Below are 14,414 nucleotides of genomic sequence, written 5' to 3'. Positions count from 1 at the left end.
CTGAATACTGTATATTTTTTTTAATCTGATGCCATTAGCAGCTGAGTAAACAAGAAGTGACTTTGCTTCCGTGTTTACATCAAGGAGCCGCCGGAAGAGCCGGATAGTCAATTGGCTCTCCTGTGCCACTTGGAAGCCCGGCAAGAGCGGTGGGAGGGGGGGGATTTCCCCTCCCGCTCCTCCGGGGGATCCTCGGAAAGCTAATCTCTAAACAACGGTACCTGCAGCTGCGGGCATCATCCCGGTATAACCCCCGAAAGCGAGTACGCACATCTGCGTATGCTTGGCGGGAAGGGGTTAAAGCATTGCCCATGGATAATTTATGTACTGTAATTTTTGCCTTTCCACGGGCATGCGCAATTCTAAAGTGTGAAATGTTTGGTATGTATTTACTTTTACTTTAAAATTGGGTATTATATTGTGTCTGTGTTCCCTAAAAGTGTTTATTTTGTGTTGCCATTTGAAAAGCCGCAAATGTTATTCTCTAGGGCTTATATTATATATTTTTTATATATATGTGTGTGCGTGTGTGTACCCCCTCACATTTTTGTAAATTATTTTATTATATCTTATGTGACAACACTGAAGAAATTACACCTTGCTACAATGTAAAGCAGTGAGTGTACAGCAACAGTAAATTTGCTGTCCCCTCAAAATAACTCAACACACAGCCATTAATGTCTAAACCGCTGGCAACAAAAGTGAGTACACCCCTAAGTGAAAATGTCCAAATTGAGCCCAAAGTGTCAATATTTTGTGTGGCCACCATTATTTTCCAGCACTGGGTTAACCCCCCTTGGGCATGGCGCTTCACAGGTTGCCACTGGAGTTCTCTTCCACTCCTCCATGATTACATCATGGAGCTGGTGGTTATTGGAGACCTGGCGCTCCTCCACCCTCCGTTTGAGGATGCCCCACAGATGCTCAATAGGGTTTAGGTCTGGAGTACAAGTGGGGAGTTGTTGAGTAGGGTGGGACATAAACCTTCTTTGCTGTTTCCGTCCTTTATTTTCATATTAGAATGTTCTAATTTTCAGAGCACTCCTGAAAATGCTGAACGTTATTTACTAAATTTTATTCATATGGTCACTTTTTTCATACTACTTGTAAAGAAAGGTCTGTTATGAATGTACATGTCATGAACAACCTGATTTCCTCTTGCATAAAAAAACATAATTTTAGTACAGCACTATTTGAAGTAGATTTATGTGAGCATAAGTGTTAACATAGGCATTGACCATGTTTTTTTTGTTTTTTTTTTTATATTTTGATAAAGGTATGACAAAAGGGAAGATGTTACATGGACAGATGAAGCTATGAAACGTCACTCGCACATCATAATGGAATTTGATGATTCTCATTTGTCTCGGTTTAAAAATAACTACAAAGTTTTAAGCCATATATCTGGCTTTGATGGATTTGGGTTTAATTTTAATACATTTCCACCCATTTATCCCAAATTGTTAACAAAATTAATTATTTTAGAGAGGTCCCAGATTGTATAATGTACAGTATCTACAAACGTTTAAAAGTTTTGAGTTCTTGTGAGGCCTTTAAGCATATAGTATCATCTGGTTTCCCAACTAAGGGCTTTCATTCAAAGTTTTCTAAATAAACAGTACAACACTGTAACGTTATGTTGATAATGCAGGAATATGCTATTTGTTTTTCAACTTTAAAGTTAGTCCTAATAAGAACTAAACCCTTTGACACGTTTAAAATGACTTTTTTCATTGAAAAAAGTTAAAGTGGGCGTTAACTCTGCTTACATTTGCATTTCTGTTCCTCCTTTCCCCTTCTTATCAACATGCTAATCTTTTATTACATAGCTTATTTTAGACCCAGCAACATCATCACTAGGTCTCTTTCCTTCTCTATGCAAGATAGGCAACGTGCTGTACATCCTTATCTAGTTTTGCTTTGGATGTGTCTGGTGCAACCAAACAGTAAAAAAAAAGCAAGCTTATGGCTACATTAGCAACTGTGTAGTTATTTTTTTTTTTTTTATAGCATCAGGGCACCCACTGTATATTGCCTAATAAAAGGTTTAACCCCCTGATCACCCAGCGGGTGACATCAGTCAAGTTTTAGCATCAGTTAGGGTCTGCGTCGCCCCAGGCAGCGTCAGATTAGTGCCAGTAGCGCTAACACCCATGCACGCACCATACACCTCCCTTAGTAGTATAGTGTTTGAACGGATCAATATCTTTGATCTGATCAGAACTATAATAGCGTCCCCAATAGTTTAGGGTTCCCAAAAACGCAGGGTTAGTGGGATCAGCCAAGATACCTGCTAGCACCTGCGTTTAGCCCCTCCACCCACCCAATTGCAGTATCAATCAATCACTGTCACTTACTAAACACATAACTGCAGCATTCACAGAATTATGCCTGATGTGTGCGAACGCTAAGTTTTTTTGGTAACGGTTGACGCAGTCGCTGACAGGTGCTCCTTTTTTTTTTCCTGTGAGCCTCACTAGTGTACCAGTAAATTTAGAGGCCAAAACGTCAAATCGAAGGTACAGTAGTAAAGAGGCCTACACATATGAGCCTGACAGATGAGAGTGAAGAGGAGGTCACCCATCTGTCCAATTCTGCCTCAGAATATGAACCAGTAGACAGCAGCGGCACCCTGACAGATAGCTCTGACGATGGAGTAGTGGTCGCTGCCAAGGTCAGGCGTACCCGACCCTGTTCTGCTGTTGAGGTGCAAGAACCCACAGGGCTCTCGTATGGAGCAGAAAGCCAGCACTAGTGCCACTCATCCTTCTGGTGAACTGGCAAGCACCATCGGCCTAGTGCATCCAGCACTGCAGTGACACTTGTTGACAGGGTGAGTCCCATAAGTGCAGCTCAAGCTGATGAGGTGGCTAGCACAACTAATGTCCCGCAGCCACCAAAAAGACAAAGACAGGCCTGTCAAGCCCATAGTGCCCTTCCTGCTGCATTTGCCAATCTGAATTGGGAGCCCACCACTTCTGCAGCACCCGTACTTCTACCATTCACTGGCCAACCCAGAATTCAGATGGAAACAGTTGATTTTACGTCACTTGATTTTTATTTCCCATTTTTCATGGAAAGTCTCTATCGATCTGTTGTGGACCAAAGCAATTTGTATGCTTGTCAATTCATCGCTGCTAATCCCCAGTTGGCTCTTGCCAGAGATTGGACGCCTATTATGGTTTCTGAATTTAAGACCTTCCTGTGCCTATCCCTCCTCATGGGCATAGTTTAAAAAAAAAGTGAGTTGCGGTCATATTGGTCCACAGACCCAGTTCGCCATATGCCCGTGTTCTCTGCCTCCATGACCAGGACACGATACAACCAGATCTTGCAGTTCATGCATTTCAATGACAATGAATTCTGTCGTCCTCTGACAGTATCTCCCCAGCAAGCATGCCAGATATGGGGTCAAGCTGTATAAGCTCTGTGACAGGGCAACATGCTATACATATAGTTTTATGGCTTACGAGGGAAGAGAGTCATGTGGAGGCCAAGAACTGCCCATACTAAATAGGGAGTGCTGGTAAGAGTGTGTGGGACTTTGTGTCACCCTTATTTGGAAAGGGGTACCACTTGTATGTGGACAATTATTACACAAGTGTGTCGCTTTTAGTCACCTTTTTGATTGTGAACTTAACGCAAGTGGCACTGTGCAATCTAATTGCCGGTGCTTCCCCCAACGGCTTGTAGAATCCCGACTTAGGCGGGGCAGAGAGCCTGCTTGAAATTTAATAATTTGTTAGCAGTGAAGTGGAGGGATTCATGTAATGTTTTCGTTCTGTCCTCCCTTCACGCAGATACAACCGTCCAAATTCCTACAGCAACTGGCGTTGCGGAGAAACCCATGTCCACAAATACAACCTTAACATGGGAGGGGTGAACCTCAACGACCAGTTGTTGGCATCATACCCAATTCCCCCGTAAGGCCAGACGCTGGTATAAAAAAAAGTGTCTATATTTATTCCAATTGGCTCTGCTGAATGCTTATGTGCTGTACAAAGCTTCAGGACAAACTGGATCCTTTCTTAAATTCCAGGAAGAGCTCATCACAGCACTTCTGTTTCTAGACGGTACTGTGAACCATCTTCCCAATGCAAATGCAGTAAGCTGGCTGCATGAGATGCATTTTCCATATGTCCTCCCTGGTACCCCTACCCAAAGATGTTGTGTCTGCAAAAAACGCAGATTCAGGCTTTTATTGTCCTTCCTGTCCTGACCAACCTGGTCTCTGCATTGGTGACTGTTTCACACGCTACCACACACTAGTAAAGTATTAGCGTAGGGTACCGCCTTGCACAGGGTTTTGAAAGATGAGATGGCCATCACATTTTGAGACCCTAATTTGGAACGTTTACAGTTTATATAAAAGTGCAAAAAATAAAAAAGCTAAAAATAGTTGTGGTTTTATTTTTTGTCTCTCTCTATTGTTACTGTATTTTAGAACTATAATGTTTTATTTTTACTGTTTTATTGTTAACCATCATTTGCTTAGGTACACCATTCAGCTGCAGCCTGGCTTATTTATTCAGCAACAGCATTTGCTTCCATGATATATAAAGCCGTGACTCTAGCGCTGTAGGAGGTGATTTCACCACCAGTTTAAAAAAAAAAGAAAAACATATATGGTGGAGGAGGGATTTGCTCCTAACATAAGGGGTGGCTTGCCCCCCATGCTTCAGCATATTTTTTTTAGGCACAGATTGCGTTAAAAAATGTTTTATGTTTATTATGTTTTATTGTATTTGCATTGCAGGTATGGTATGTCTTACGGTAATGTTACTTTGTTTTATTGTTAACCATCATTTGCTTAGCAGGTATGCTGCAACAGCAACAGTGTTTGCTCTCACGATACGCAAATCAGTGACTCCAGTGCTATAGGAGGCGATTGCACCACAGGCTGCATGGAAAAAATGAACATTAAAATATATGCCCAACAAGGACCATCAACATACCGGTATGTTGCTGGACTTTGAGTGGTTATACCAGAATGATGCCTGCAGGTTTAGGTATCATTCTTTTTGGCCAGCGGTTGGCTTTCATGTAAAAGTAATCCTAGCAGCCAATTAACCTCTGGCCTGCTTTTACAAGTAGTGAGAGGTCTTCCTTGGTTTTCTCAGGCTCTCCTGTCCCGAGAATGTCCCGTGAACCCGAGAATGCAGTTAGTGGTTCCGCCAGCTGACCAGAACAGCTCCAATCATCTCCATGGCCTAAGAAACCGGAAGCTACGGGTATTTCATGACTTAGCTTTTTGCCGGATATAAACAGCGCCATTGGGAAAACATTTAATCACACCGTTCCTGGTGTGGTCAGATGTTTTGAGGGCAGAGGAGAAATCAGGGGTCTACCTTTCACTACTATTGCTATCATAGGGGATATTTACATTCCCTGAGAGAACAATAAAAATGATTAACAAAAATAAATGACAGGAACAGTTAAAAATTAAATAAATAAAAAAAAGCACCCGTCGCCCTGTTCTTATGCACAAAGGCGAATGGAAGCGTTGGTCTGGTGTCATATGTAAACAGCAGTTGTACCATGCATGTGAGGTATCACTGCGAAGGTCAGATCAAGGGCAGTCATTTTAGCAATAGGTCCCCTCTGTAAATGATTTTAAAAATGTGTGTAGTTTGTCACCACTGCATGGTTGTGCGCAATTTTAAAGCATGTCGTGTTTGGGATCTATGGACTTGGCGTAAGATCATGCTTTACAGTGCCTTGCGAAAGTATTCACCCCCTTGAACTTTTCAAACTTTTGCCACATTTCAGGCTTCAAACATAAAGATATAACATTTTAATTTTTTGTGAAGAATCACCAACAAGTGGGACACAATTGTGAAGTGGAACGAAATCTATTGGATAATTTAAACTTTTTTAGCAAATAAAAAACTGAAAAGTGGTGCGTGCAAAATTATTCGGCCCCTTTACTTTCAGTGCAGCAAACTCACTCCAGAAGTTCAGAGAGGATCTCTGAATGATCCAATGTTGTCCTAAATGACTGATGGTGATAAATAGAATCCACCTGTGTGTAATCAAGTCTCTGTATAAATGCACCTGCTCTGTGATAGTCTCAGGGTTCTGTTGAAAGAGCAGAGAGCATCATGAAGACCAAGGAACACACCAGGCAGGTCCGTAATACTGTTGTGGAGAAGTTTAAAGCTGGATTTGGATACAAAAAGATTTCCCAAGCTTTAAACATCCCAAGGAGCACTGTGCAAGCGATCATTTTGAAATGGAAGGAGTATCAGACCACTGCAAATCTACCAGGACCTGGCCGTCCCTCTAAACTTTCAGCTCAGACAAGGAGAAGACTGATCAGAGATGCAGCCAAGAGGCCCATGATCACTCTGGATGAACTGCAGAGAACTACAGCTGAGGTGGGAGAGTCTTTCCATAGGACAAAAAGAGTCCACTTGTGCAGTGTGTCTTTAATCAATATATCCAGTGACGATGTGATCCCTTCACCAATGAACTAGTTGGACTCTCACCTCATCGAATGGACCCCTGATAAATCAGATAGGTCAAAAACACATGTTCCCATCAAGGGTGAAGTATAAGGCTACAGCAAACCAAACGGAAGTATTTCCAGATAGAATCTCCTCAATGTCATCAGGTCAGGAAAATGTCATATATGAAAAAGAACAAGCAGATCTAGTGCTCTCCGTTTGATAACGATTTATTAAAATAAATAAATAAAAACAAATTTCCACTCACATTTCTAGGCACTGATCTCCAGTGCCGAGTGCAAAGCAGGAAATAACATGCATGGATCAGTGTGTCAGCCGGCGGATGACGTCACGACGCGAGTCACGTGGTCCGTACGCGTTGCGTCCCAGGGAGTGGGCGGGACTTCATCAGCGGTGACGGAATGACGTCGGACGGCCGCTTTATACCAACACACTAAATTTAAACCAATAAACGGCGGAGTCATGCGCAAGGCAAGTGCCGCTACTAGCGTGACACCGGAACATACATCTGTGATCGCTCCATACACAGGGGGAGAGGAAAGGGCATATAGAAAACTTTATGAGCGCCAAAAAAAAAAAACATATTTAAAACAAAATTAAAATCAACACCAGAGAGAAGCGCACGTCAAGTCCGCTGATTGGCAACAGAAAATCACCCACTAAGAGTTCTCGCATAAAACATGCAGAGAAACGAATGAGACGTTGCCCAAACGGACAGCAGAAAGCCTTAAGCGAATCTCCCGGTAGGTCGCATGACCAATGATAAGAACTAACGAATATACCCGCAAATGTCGCTGACGTCATCAGAAAGCTACACTGATCCATACATGAAGAATAAACAAACAAACATAACTATAATTAAACTTAAACATACACCATACATGTAAGGAAAAAATCAAAAAATATATACAAAAAATAAATATAAATAAAAAAATATCACAATGAATAATTAAAAAATCAGATACTATAAAGTAAAACAATTATCTGTCCGAAATGAAACAATTTAAATCAAATTCCACATTTAAACCGCCCGGGGCAAGAACCCGTGTTTCATGGATCCAATAGGATTCGCGTTTGCTTAATTGGCGTATGAAGTTACCTCCACGCCAATGCTTGGTGACCTTCTCAATCCCCCAAAAGCTCAAACTCCTGGGATTCTGGGAATGCACCAATTTAAAATGGCGAGACACATTATGAGTCTTCAGGCCCTTTTTAATATTATTTACGTGTTCACCCAATCTCACATGTAGGGGTCTGGAGGTTCTACCGATATATTGGAGACCACATCCACATTGTAACATATATACCACCCCTATAGTGGAACAAGTGATAAGTTTATCGATCTTGTATTCCTTATTATTACTAGTGGCTATGGCTCCGGTTAGGAATTTTAGTAAATTCCATACATATGTTAACATCCAAAAGTTTGTTAGGAATTTGAACATGAAAAAATATTTTCTATCCAACCCTGCTAGACAGGTGAAAATATTTGAGGATCATCACTCAAATCTCCGTAATAAATCCACGTTTAACCCCCTAAACACCGATAACAAGTTTTTGGAGGTTTTTAAGAATGTTGTTATAAATGATCTAGACAATCTTAAAGTACGCAAAGTAAAGGACCCCCAGTTTATTAAATTGGGAATTGAATCCCTTAGGAGCAGGGATGACATAGTCATACGCCCCGCGGATAAAGGGGGGGGATTGGTGATCTTGAATAGAACTAATTATATGTCCGAAATGAATAAACTTGTCAGTGATACTGACACATATCATATCTTGAACAAAGATCCTATGTTACAGTATAAGGATGAATTACATTGGCTAATAGAAGAAGGGAAACATAAAAATATTCTCAATAAAAAAGAGGGATCTTATCTTGACCCATTATTTTGCCGTACCCCCATTATATACAGCCTGCCAAAAATCCATAAGGACTGTGTTAATCCGCCTGGCAGGCCTATTGTTAACGGTATTGACTCTATCTCCTCTAGAGTGGGTCAGTACATTGACACTTTTCTACAACCCCTGGTATTTAAAACCAAAGCATTCCTTAAAGACACTAAACACATTATTCAAACTCTTGAGTCATTGGATATCACTGCCTCCTGTTTTCTTGCGACTGCCGATGTCGGCTCACTGTATACTATTATAGGACACAGTGATGCGCGAGCCTCAGTTCAGTGGGCTATGTCCACTTACTCCGATCTATCGGAGTGTCATAAAAAATATATTCTCAAATGCTTGAATTTCTGTTTATCTAGGAATTATTTTTGGTTCAATCATCAGTTTTATTTACAAGTAAGGGGGGTTGCCATGGGGGCTAAGTTTGCTCCCAGTGTGGCCAATTTATTTATGGCCCACTGGGAGGAGGAAGTTGTTTTTCGGAATCGCCCCAAGGAATTAATCTGCTACAATAGATTCATTGATGATCTCATTTTAATATGGGATGGTGATCGGCGAGGATTGGATGAATTTGTCAGTACTATGAATGTTAACGACAAAAACATCCAGTTATCGTGGAATATTAGCCAAGAACGGTTGGTGTTTCTTGACCTAGAGATCACCAAAGTAAATGATGGGCTAGTATTGAAAAATCACTTTAAGCCAACTGATCGGAATTCGTACATTCCCCTGGGGAGTTGCCACCATAAGTCTTGGTTGTGCAATATCCCCAGGGGACAGTACGTTAGACTAAGGCGTAATTGTTCCTATATGGATGATTTTGTGGATCAGGCCCACACATTGTCCTCTAGGTTCCGGGAAAAGGGTTATGATCCATCTACTCTTGAACATGAAATATCTAGGGTTCAGCAGATGGATAGGTCCCTTCTGATTAAAGATAAGGCAAAAGAATCAGGTGTGGAAGGGGTTAAATTTCGAATGGTCCTTGATTATAACGTACAGTATAAAAAATTTGAAAAAGTTGTGGCCAAAAACTGGTTTATACTGAAACAAGATCGAGTGCTGGGTCCATTGTTACCCGCACGTCCTTCTTTCATATATAAAAAGGCTCCATCATTGCGTGACCAAATAGCACCGAGTGTTATTGATCCCCCTGTACAAACTGAAAGCAGGCTTTTCTCTTTTCTATCCGGCTTTTATGCGTGTGGTAGATGTACGGCATGTAGGCACTCTAGATGCAATATGAAAAGGAGAAAATCCTTCATAGCCACTAGTAATAATAAGGAATACAAGATCGATAAACTTATCACTTGTTCCACTATAGGGGTGGTATATATGTTACAATGTGGATGTGGTCTCCAATATATCGGTAGAACCTCCGGACCCCTACATGTGAGATTGGGTGAACACGTAAATAATATTAAAAAGGGCCTGAAGACTCATAATGTGTCTCGCCATTTTAAATTGGTGCATTCCCAGAATCCCAGGAGTTTGAGCTTTTGGGGGATTGAGAAGGTCACCAAGCATTGGCGTGGAGGTAACTTCATACGCCAATTAAGCAAACGCGAATCCTATTGGATCCATGAAACACGGGTTCTTGCCCCGGGCGGTTTAAATGTGGAATTTGATTTAAATTGTTTCATTTCGGACAGATAATTGTTTTACTTTATAGTATCTGATTTTTTAATTATTCATTGTGATATTTTTTTATTTATATTTATTTTTTGTATATATTTTTTGATTTTTTCCTTACATGTATGGTGTATGTTTAAGTTTAATTATAGTTATGTTTGTTTGTTTATTCTTCATGTATGGATCAGTGTAGCTTTCTGATGACGTCAGCGACATTTGCGGGTATATTCGTTAGTTCTTATCATTGGTCATGCGACCTACCGGGAGATTCGCTTAAGGCTTTCTGCTGTCCGTTTGGGCAACGTCTCATTCGTTTCTCTGCATGTTTTATGCGAGAACTCTTAGTGGGTGATTTTCTGTTGCCAATCAGCGGACTTGACGTGCGCTTCTCTCTGGTGTTGATTTTAATTTTGTTTTAAATATGTTTTTTTTTTTTGGCGCTCATAAAGTTTTCTATATGCCCTTTCCTCTCCCCCTGTGTATGGAGCGATCACAGATGTATGTTCCGGTGTCACGCTAGTAGCGGCACTTGCCTTGCGCATAACTCCGCCGTTTATTGGTTTAAATTTAGTGTGTTGGTATAAAGCGGCCGTCCGACGTCATTCCGTCACCGCTGATGAAGTCCCGCCCACTCCCTGGGACGCAACGCGTACGGACCACGTGACTCGCGTCGTGACGTCATCCGCCGGCTGACACACTGATCCATGCATGTTATTTCCTGCTTTGCACTCGGCACTGGAGATCAGTGCCTAGAAATGTGAGTGGAAATTTGTTTTTATTTATTTATTTTAATAAATCGTTATCAAACGGAGAGCACTAGATCTGCTTGTTCTTTTTCATATATGACATTTTCCTGACCTGATGACATTGAGGAGATTCTATCTGGAAATACTTCCGTTTGGTTTGCTGTAGCCTTATACTTCACCCTTGATGGGAACATGTGTTTTTGACCTATCTGATTTATCAGGGGTCCATTCGATGAGGTGAGAGTCCAACTAGTTCATTGGTGAAGGGATCACATCGTCACTGGATATATTGATTAAAGACACACTGCACAAGTGGACTCTTTTTGATCTTTCCTGATCACTGTATATTGTATCATTCACTAATATGGACTTTTATTTATGCATTTAGCATTTCACTGTAAAGAGTTTTATGTATTTGCGCTGTACTGAGATATTTTATTTTGATATGTGGGATTTGGTAATTTGACCTACAGTATTCTAGCTGCATTTTTTCTATCTATATTTACTTTTACGGTTTCAATTGTTTTAGCGCTGGTTGATTTTTTCACTATATTTTTTGCACCAATTTACTACAATTTCAGCAGCTAATATGGATGTATTTCAATATTTGGAAAATAGAGAGGTTAAATTAAGTGATGTTTTTTCACGTACCCCTATTTCTGAACAAACCCCGGATGTGGTTTTGGCCTTTAGAAAACTTGGTCATGTTTTTGAGAAAAAGGTTAAAGCTTGGTGGGATATTGTCTCTTTCCAGCAATATATTTCAGCTAGACTAATACCACGTCGTTTAAGATGGGACGTTCCTCCTAACGATGGACTCCTGGATAGGGATTCCATGTTGGAATGGGAAAACTTTTTTCTTAATAAAGGTCTAGAATTAATGGAATTTTTGCTGAAACGTAAACAAAGAAAAATGACCATTCTAGATAGTCAGATCAATGAGATTAAACATTCCATTGAATCATTTAAAGACACTCCTGATTTCATTAGACTCTCTGTTGAACTAAAGGACAAAATGGCAAAGTGGGACTTTGAGGTCCAAAATAAGAAAAAGAAAAAGTTCATAAGAGACTCAGATGACTTCAATGGGGGTAATGTCTTTAAATGGCAAAAAATGAATCAAACCGAGGGAGATATCCACCATGATACTCCTATTGAGGTTGATGCTATGGCCCCTATACCACCACTTGGTGCCTTAGGCCCCTTTATTCCGGAAAATCTGGTGCCAGATCCCGTTAATACTAGGAGTAGTGCACCGAGGGGAGGTACTTATAATAGGGGACCCCGTAATAATTACGGAAAGAAAAGAGGTAGAGGTAATGGTAACCGTGACAGGAATTCTGACTCCAGGGCAGGCCCTGTTAATGAGTCTCAATACTATTATGGTTACCATTCTCCTAGCAGACAGGGTGGGTATCAGTCTGATTATGGTTCCCATCAGAGGGTTCCTTATGGTGGTCAACCGAGATACACTCTACCTGTGTCTAATAGGTATGCACCATTACAATATGGAGGAGCCGGTGAGGGAGGGGATTTTTTGGGTGCACAGAGTGGACCCGGAAGGGGCCCTTATGTGCAGCCCCCTATCCACCAGCCCATCCATCCACCATTTGCACCTCCACCTATCCATCAGGAGTGGTGGAGACAGCAACCGTACGGAACCCCCCAGTCGGGCAATCAGGTCCGAAAAAGAAAAGAGAGAGAGGAAGGAGAGGGGGCAGGAGAATTCAAAAAACAAAAACCCCAATAGGGGCAGGCATATACAACTTAAGTGGATGTCCATTAAGCGATAATGAGTTAAAAGTTTTAGATAGGGGTCTAAAATTCGCTCCGGTTAGGAATTTTAGTAAATTCCATACATATGTTAACATCCAAAAGTTTGTTAGGAATTTGAACATGAAAAAATATTTTCTATCCAACCCTGCTAGACAGGTGAAAATATTTGAGGATCATCACTCAAATCTCCGTAATAAATCCACGTTTAACCCCCTAAACACCGATAACAAGTTTTTGGAGGTTTTTAAGAATGTTGTTATAAATGATCTAGACAATCTTAAAGTACGCAAAGTAAAGGACCCCCAGTTTATTAAATTGGGAATTGAATCCCTTAGGAGCAGGGATGACATAGTCATACGCCCCGCGGATAAAGGGGGGGGATTGGTGATCTTGAATAGAACTAATTATATGTCCGAAATGAATAAACTTGTCAGTGATACTGACACATATCATATCTTGAACAAAGATCCTATGTTACAGTATAAGGATGAATTACATTGGCTAATAGAAGAAGGGAAACATAAAAATATTCTCAATAAAAAAGAGGGATCTTATCTTGACCCATTATTTTGCCGTACCCCCATTATATACAGCCTGCCAAAAATCCATAAGGACTGTGTTAATCCGCCTGGCAGGCCTATTGTTAACGGTATTGACTCTATCTCCTCTAGAGTGGGTCAGTACATTGACACTTTTCTACAACCCCTGGTATTTAAAACCAAAGCATTCCTTAAAGACACTAAACACATTATTCAAACTCTTGAGTCATTGGATATCACTGCCTCCTGTTTTCTTGCGACTGCCGATGTCGGCTCACTGTATACTATTATAGGACACAGTGATGCGCGAGCCTCAGTTCAGTGGGCTATGTCCACTTACTCCGATCTATCGGAGTGTCATAAAAAATATATTCTCAAATGCTTGAATTTCTGTTTATCTAGGAATTATTTTTGGTTCAATCATCAGTTTTATTTACAAGTAAGGGGGGTTGCCATGGGGGCTAAGTTTGCTCCCAGTGTGGCCAATTTATTTATGGCCCACTGGGAGGAGGAAGTTGTTTTTCGGAATCGCCCCAAGGAATTAATCTGCTACAATAGATTCATTGATGATCTCATTTTAATATGGGATGGTGATCGGCGAGGATTGGATGAATTTGTCAGTACTATGAATGTTAACGACAAAAACATCCAGTTATCGTGGAATATTAGCCAAGAACGGTTGGTGTTTCTTGACCTAGAGATCACCAAAGTAAATGATGGGCTAGTATTGAAAAATCACTTTAAGCCAACTGATCGGAATTCGTACATTCCCCTGGGGAGTTGCCACCATAAGTCTTGGTTGTGCAATATCCCCAGGGGACAGTACGTTAGACTAAGGCGTAATTGTTCCTATATGGATGATTTTGTGGATCAGGCCCACACATTGTCCTCTAGGTTCCGGGAAAAGGGTTATGATCCATCTACTCTTGAACATGAAATATCTAGGGTTCAGCAGATGGATAGGTCCCTTCTGATTAAAGATAAGGCAAAAGAATCAGGTGTGGAAGGGGTTAAATTTCGAATGGTCCTTGATTATAACGTACAGTATAAAAAATTTGAAAAAGTTGTGGCCAAAAACTGGTTTATACTGAAACAAGATCGAGTGCTGGGTCCATTGTTACCCGCACGTCCTTCTTTCATATATAAAAAGGCTCCATCATTGCGTGACCAAATAGCACCGAGTGTTATTGATCCCCCTGTACAAACTGAAAGCAGGCTTTTCTCTTTTCTATCCGGCTTTTATGCGTGTGGTAGATGTACGGCATGTAGGCACTCTAGATGCAATATGAAAAGGAGAAAATCCTTCATAGCCACTAGTAATAATAAGGAATACAAGATCGATAAACTTA

At 40.9% G+C, this 14,414-nt stretch overlaps 1 protein-coding gene across 1 annotated transcript in view; it reads left to right on the top strand.

Annotated features, from left to right (window-relative positions):
* The window catches only part of ALG12 (ALG12 alpha-1,6-mannosyltransferase), a 98,301-nt gene extending 93,903 nt beyond the window's left edge, over positions 1-4,398 (top strand). Inside the window, exon 9 of the mRNA XM_077468418.1 lies at positions 1,277-4,398. Coding sequence (XP_077324544.1) covers positions 1,277-1,505 — 229 coding nt within the window. The 3' untranslated portion in view covers positions 1,506-4,398. The remainder of the gene's footprint in view (positions 1-1,276) is intronic.
* The last annotated feature ends 10,016 nt before the right edge of the window (positions 4,399-14,414 follow it).

The sequence above is a fragment of the Lithobates pipiens genome, unplaced genomic scaffold (assembly GCF_037356315.1).
Source record: "Lithobates pipiens isolate NorthernLeopardFrog02 unplaced genomic scaffold, aLitPip1_a1.2 Scaffold_8, whole genome shotgun sequence".
Classification (NCBI taxonomy): Eukaryota; Metazoa; Chordata; class Amphibia; order Anura; family Ranidae; genus Lithobates; species Lithobates pipiens.
The sequence above is the reverse complement of the archived record's forward strand: the minus strand, read 5'-3'. Positions and strand labels throughout refer to the sequence as shown.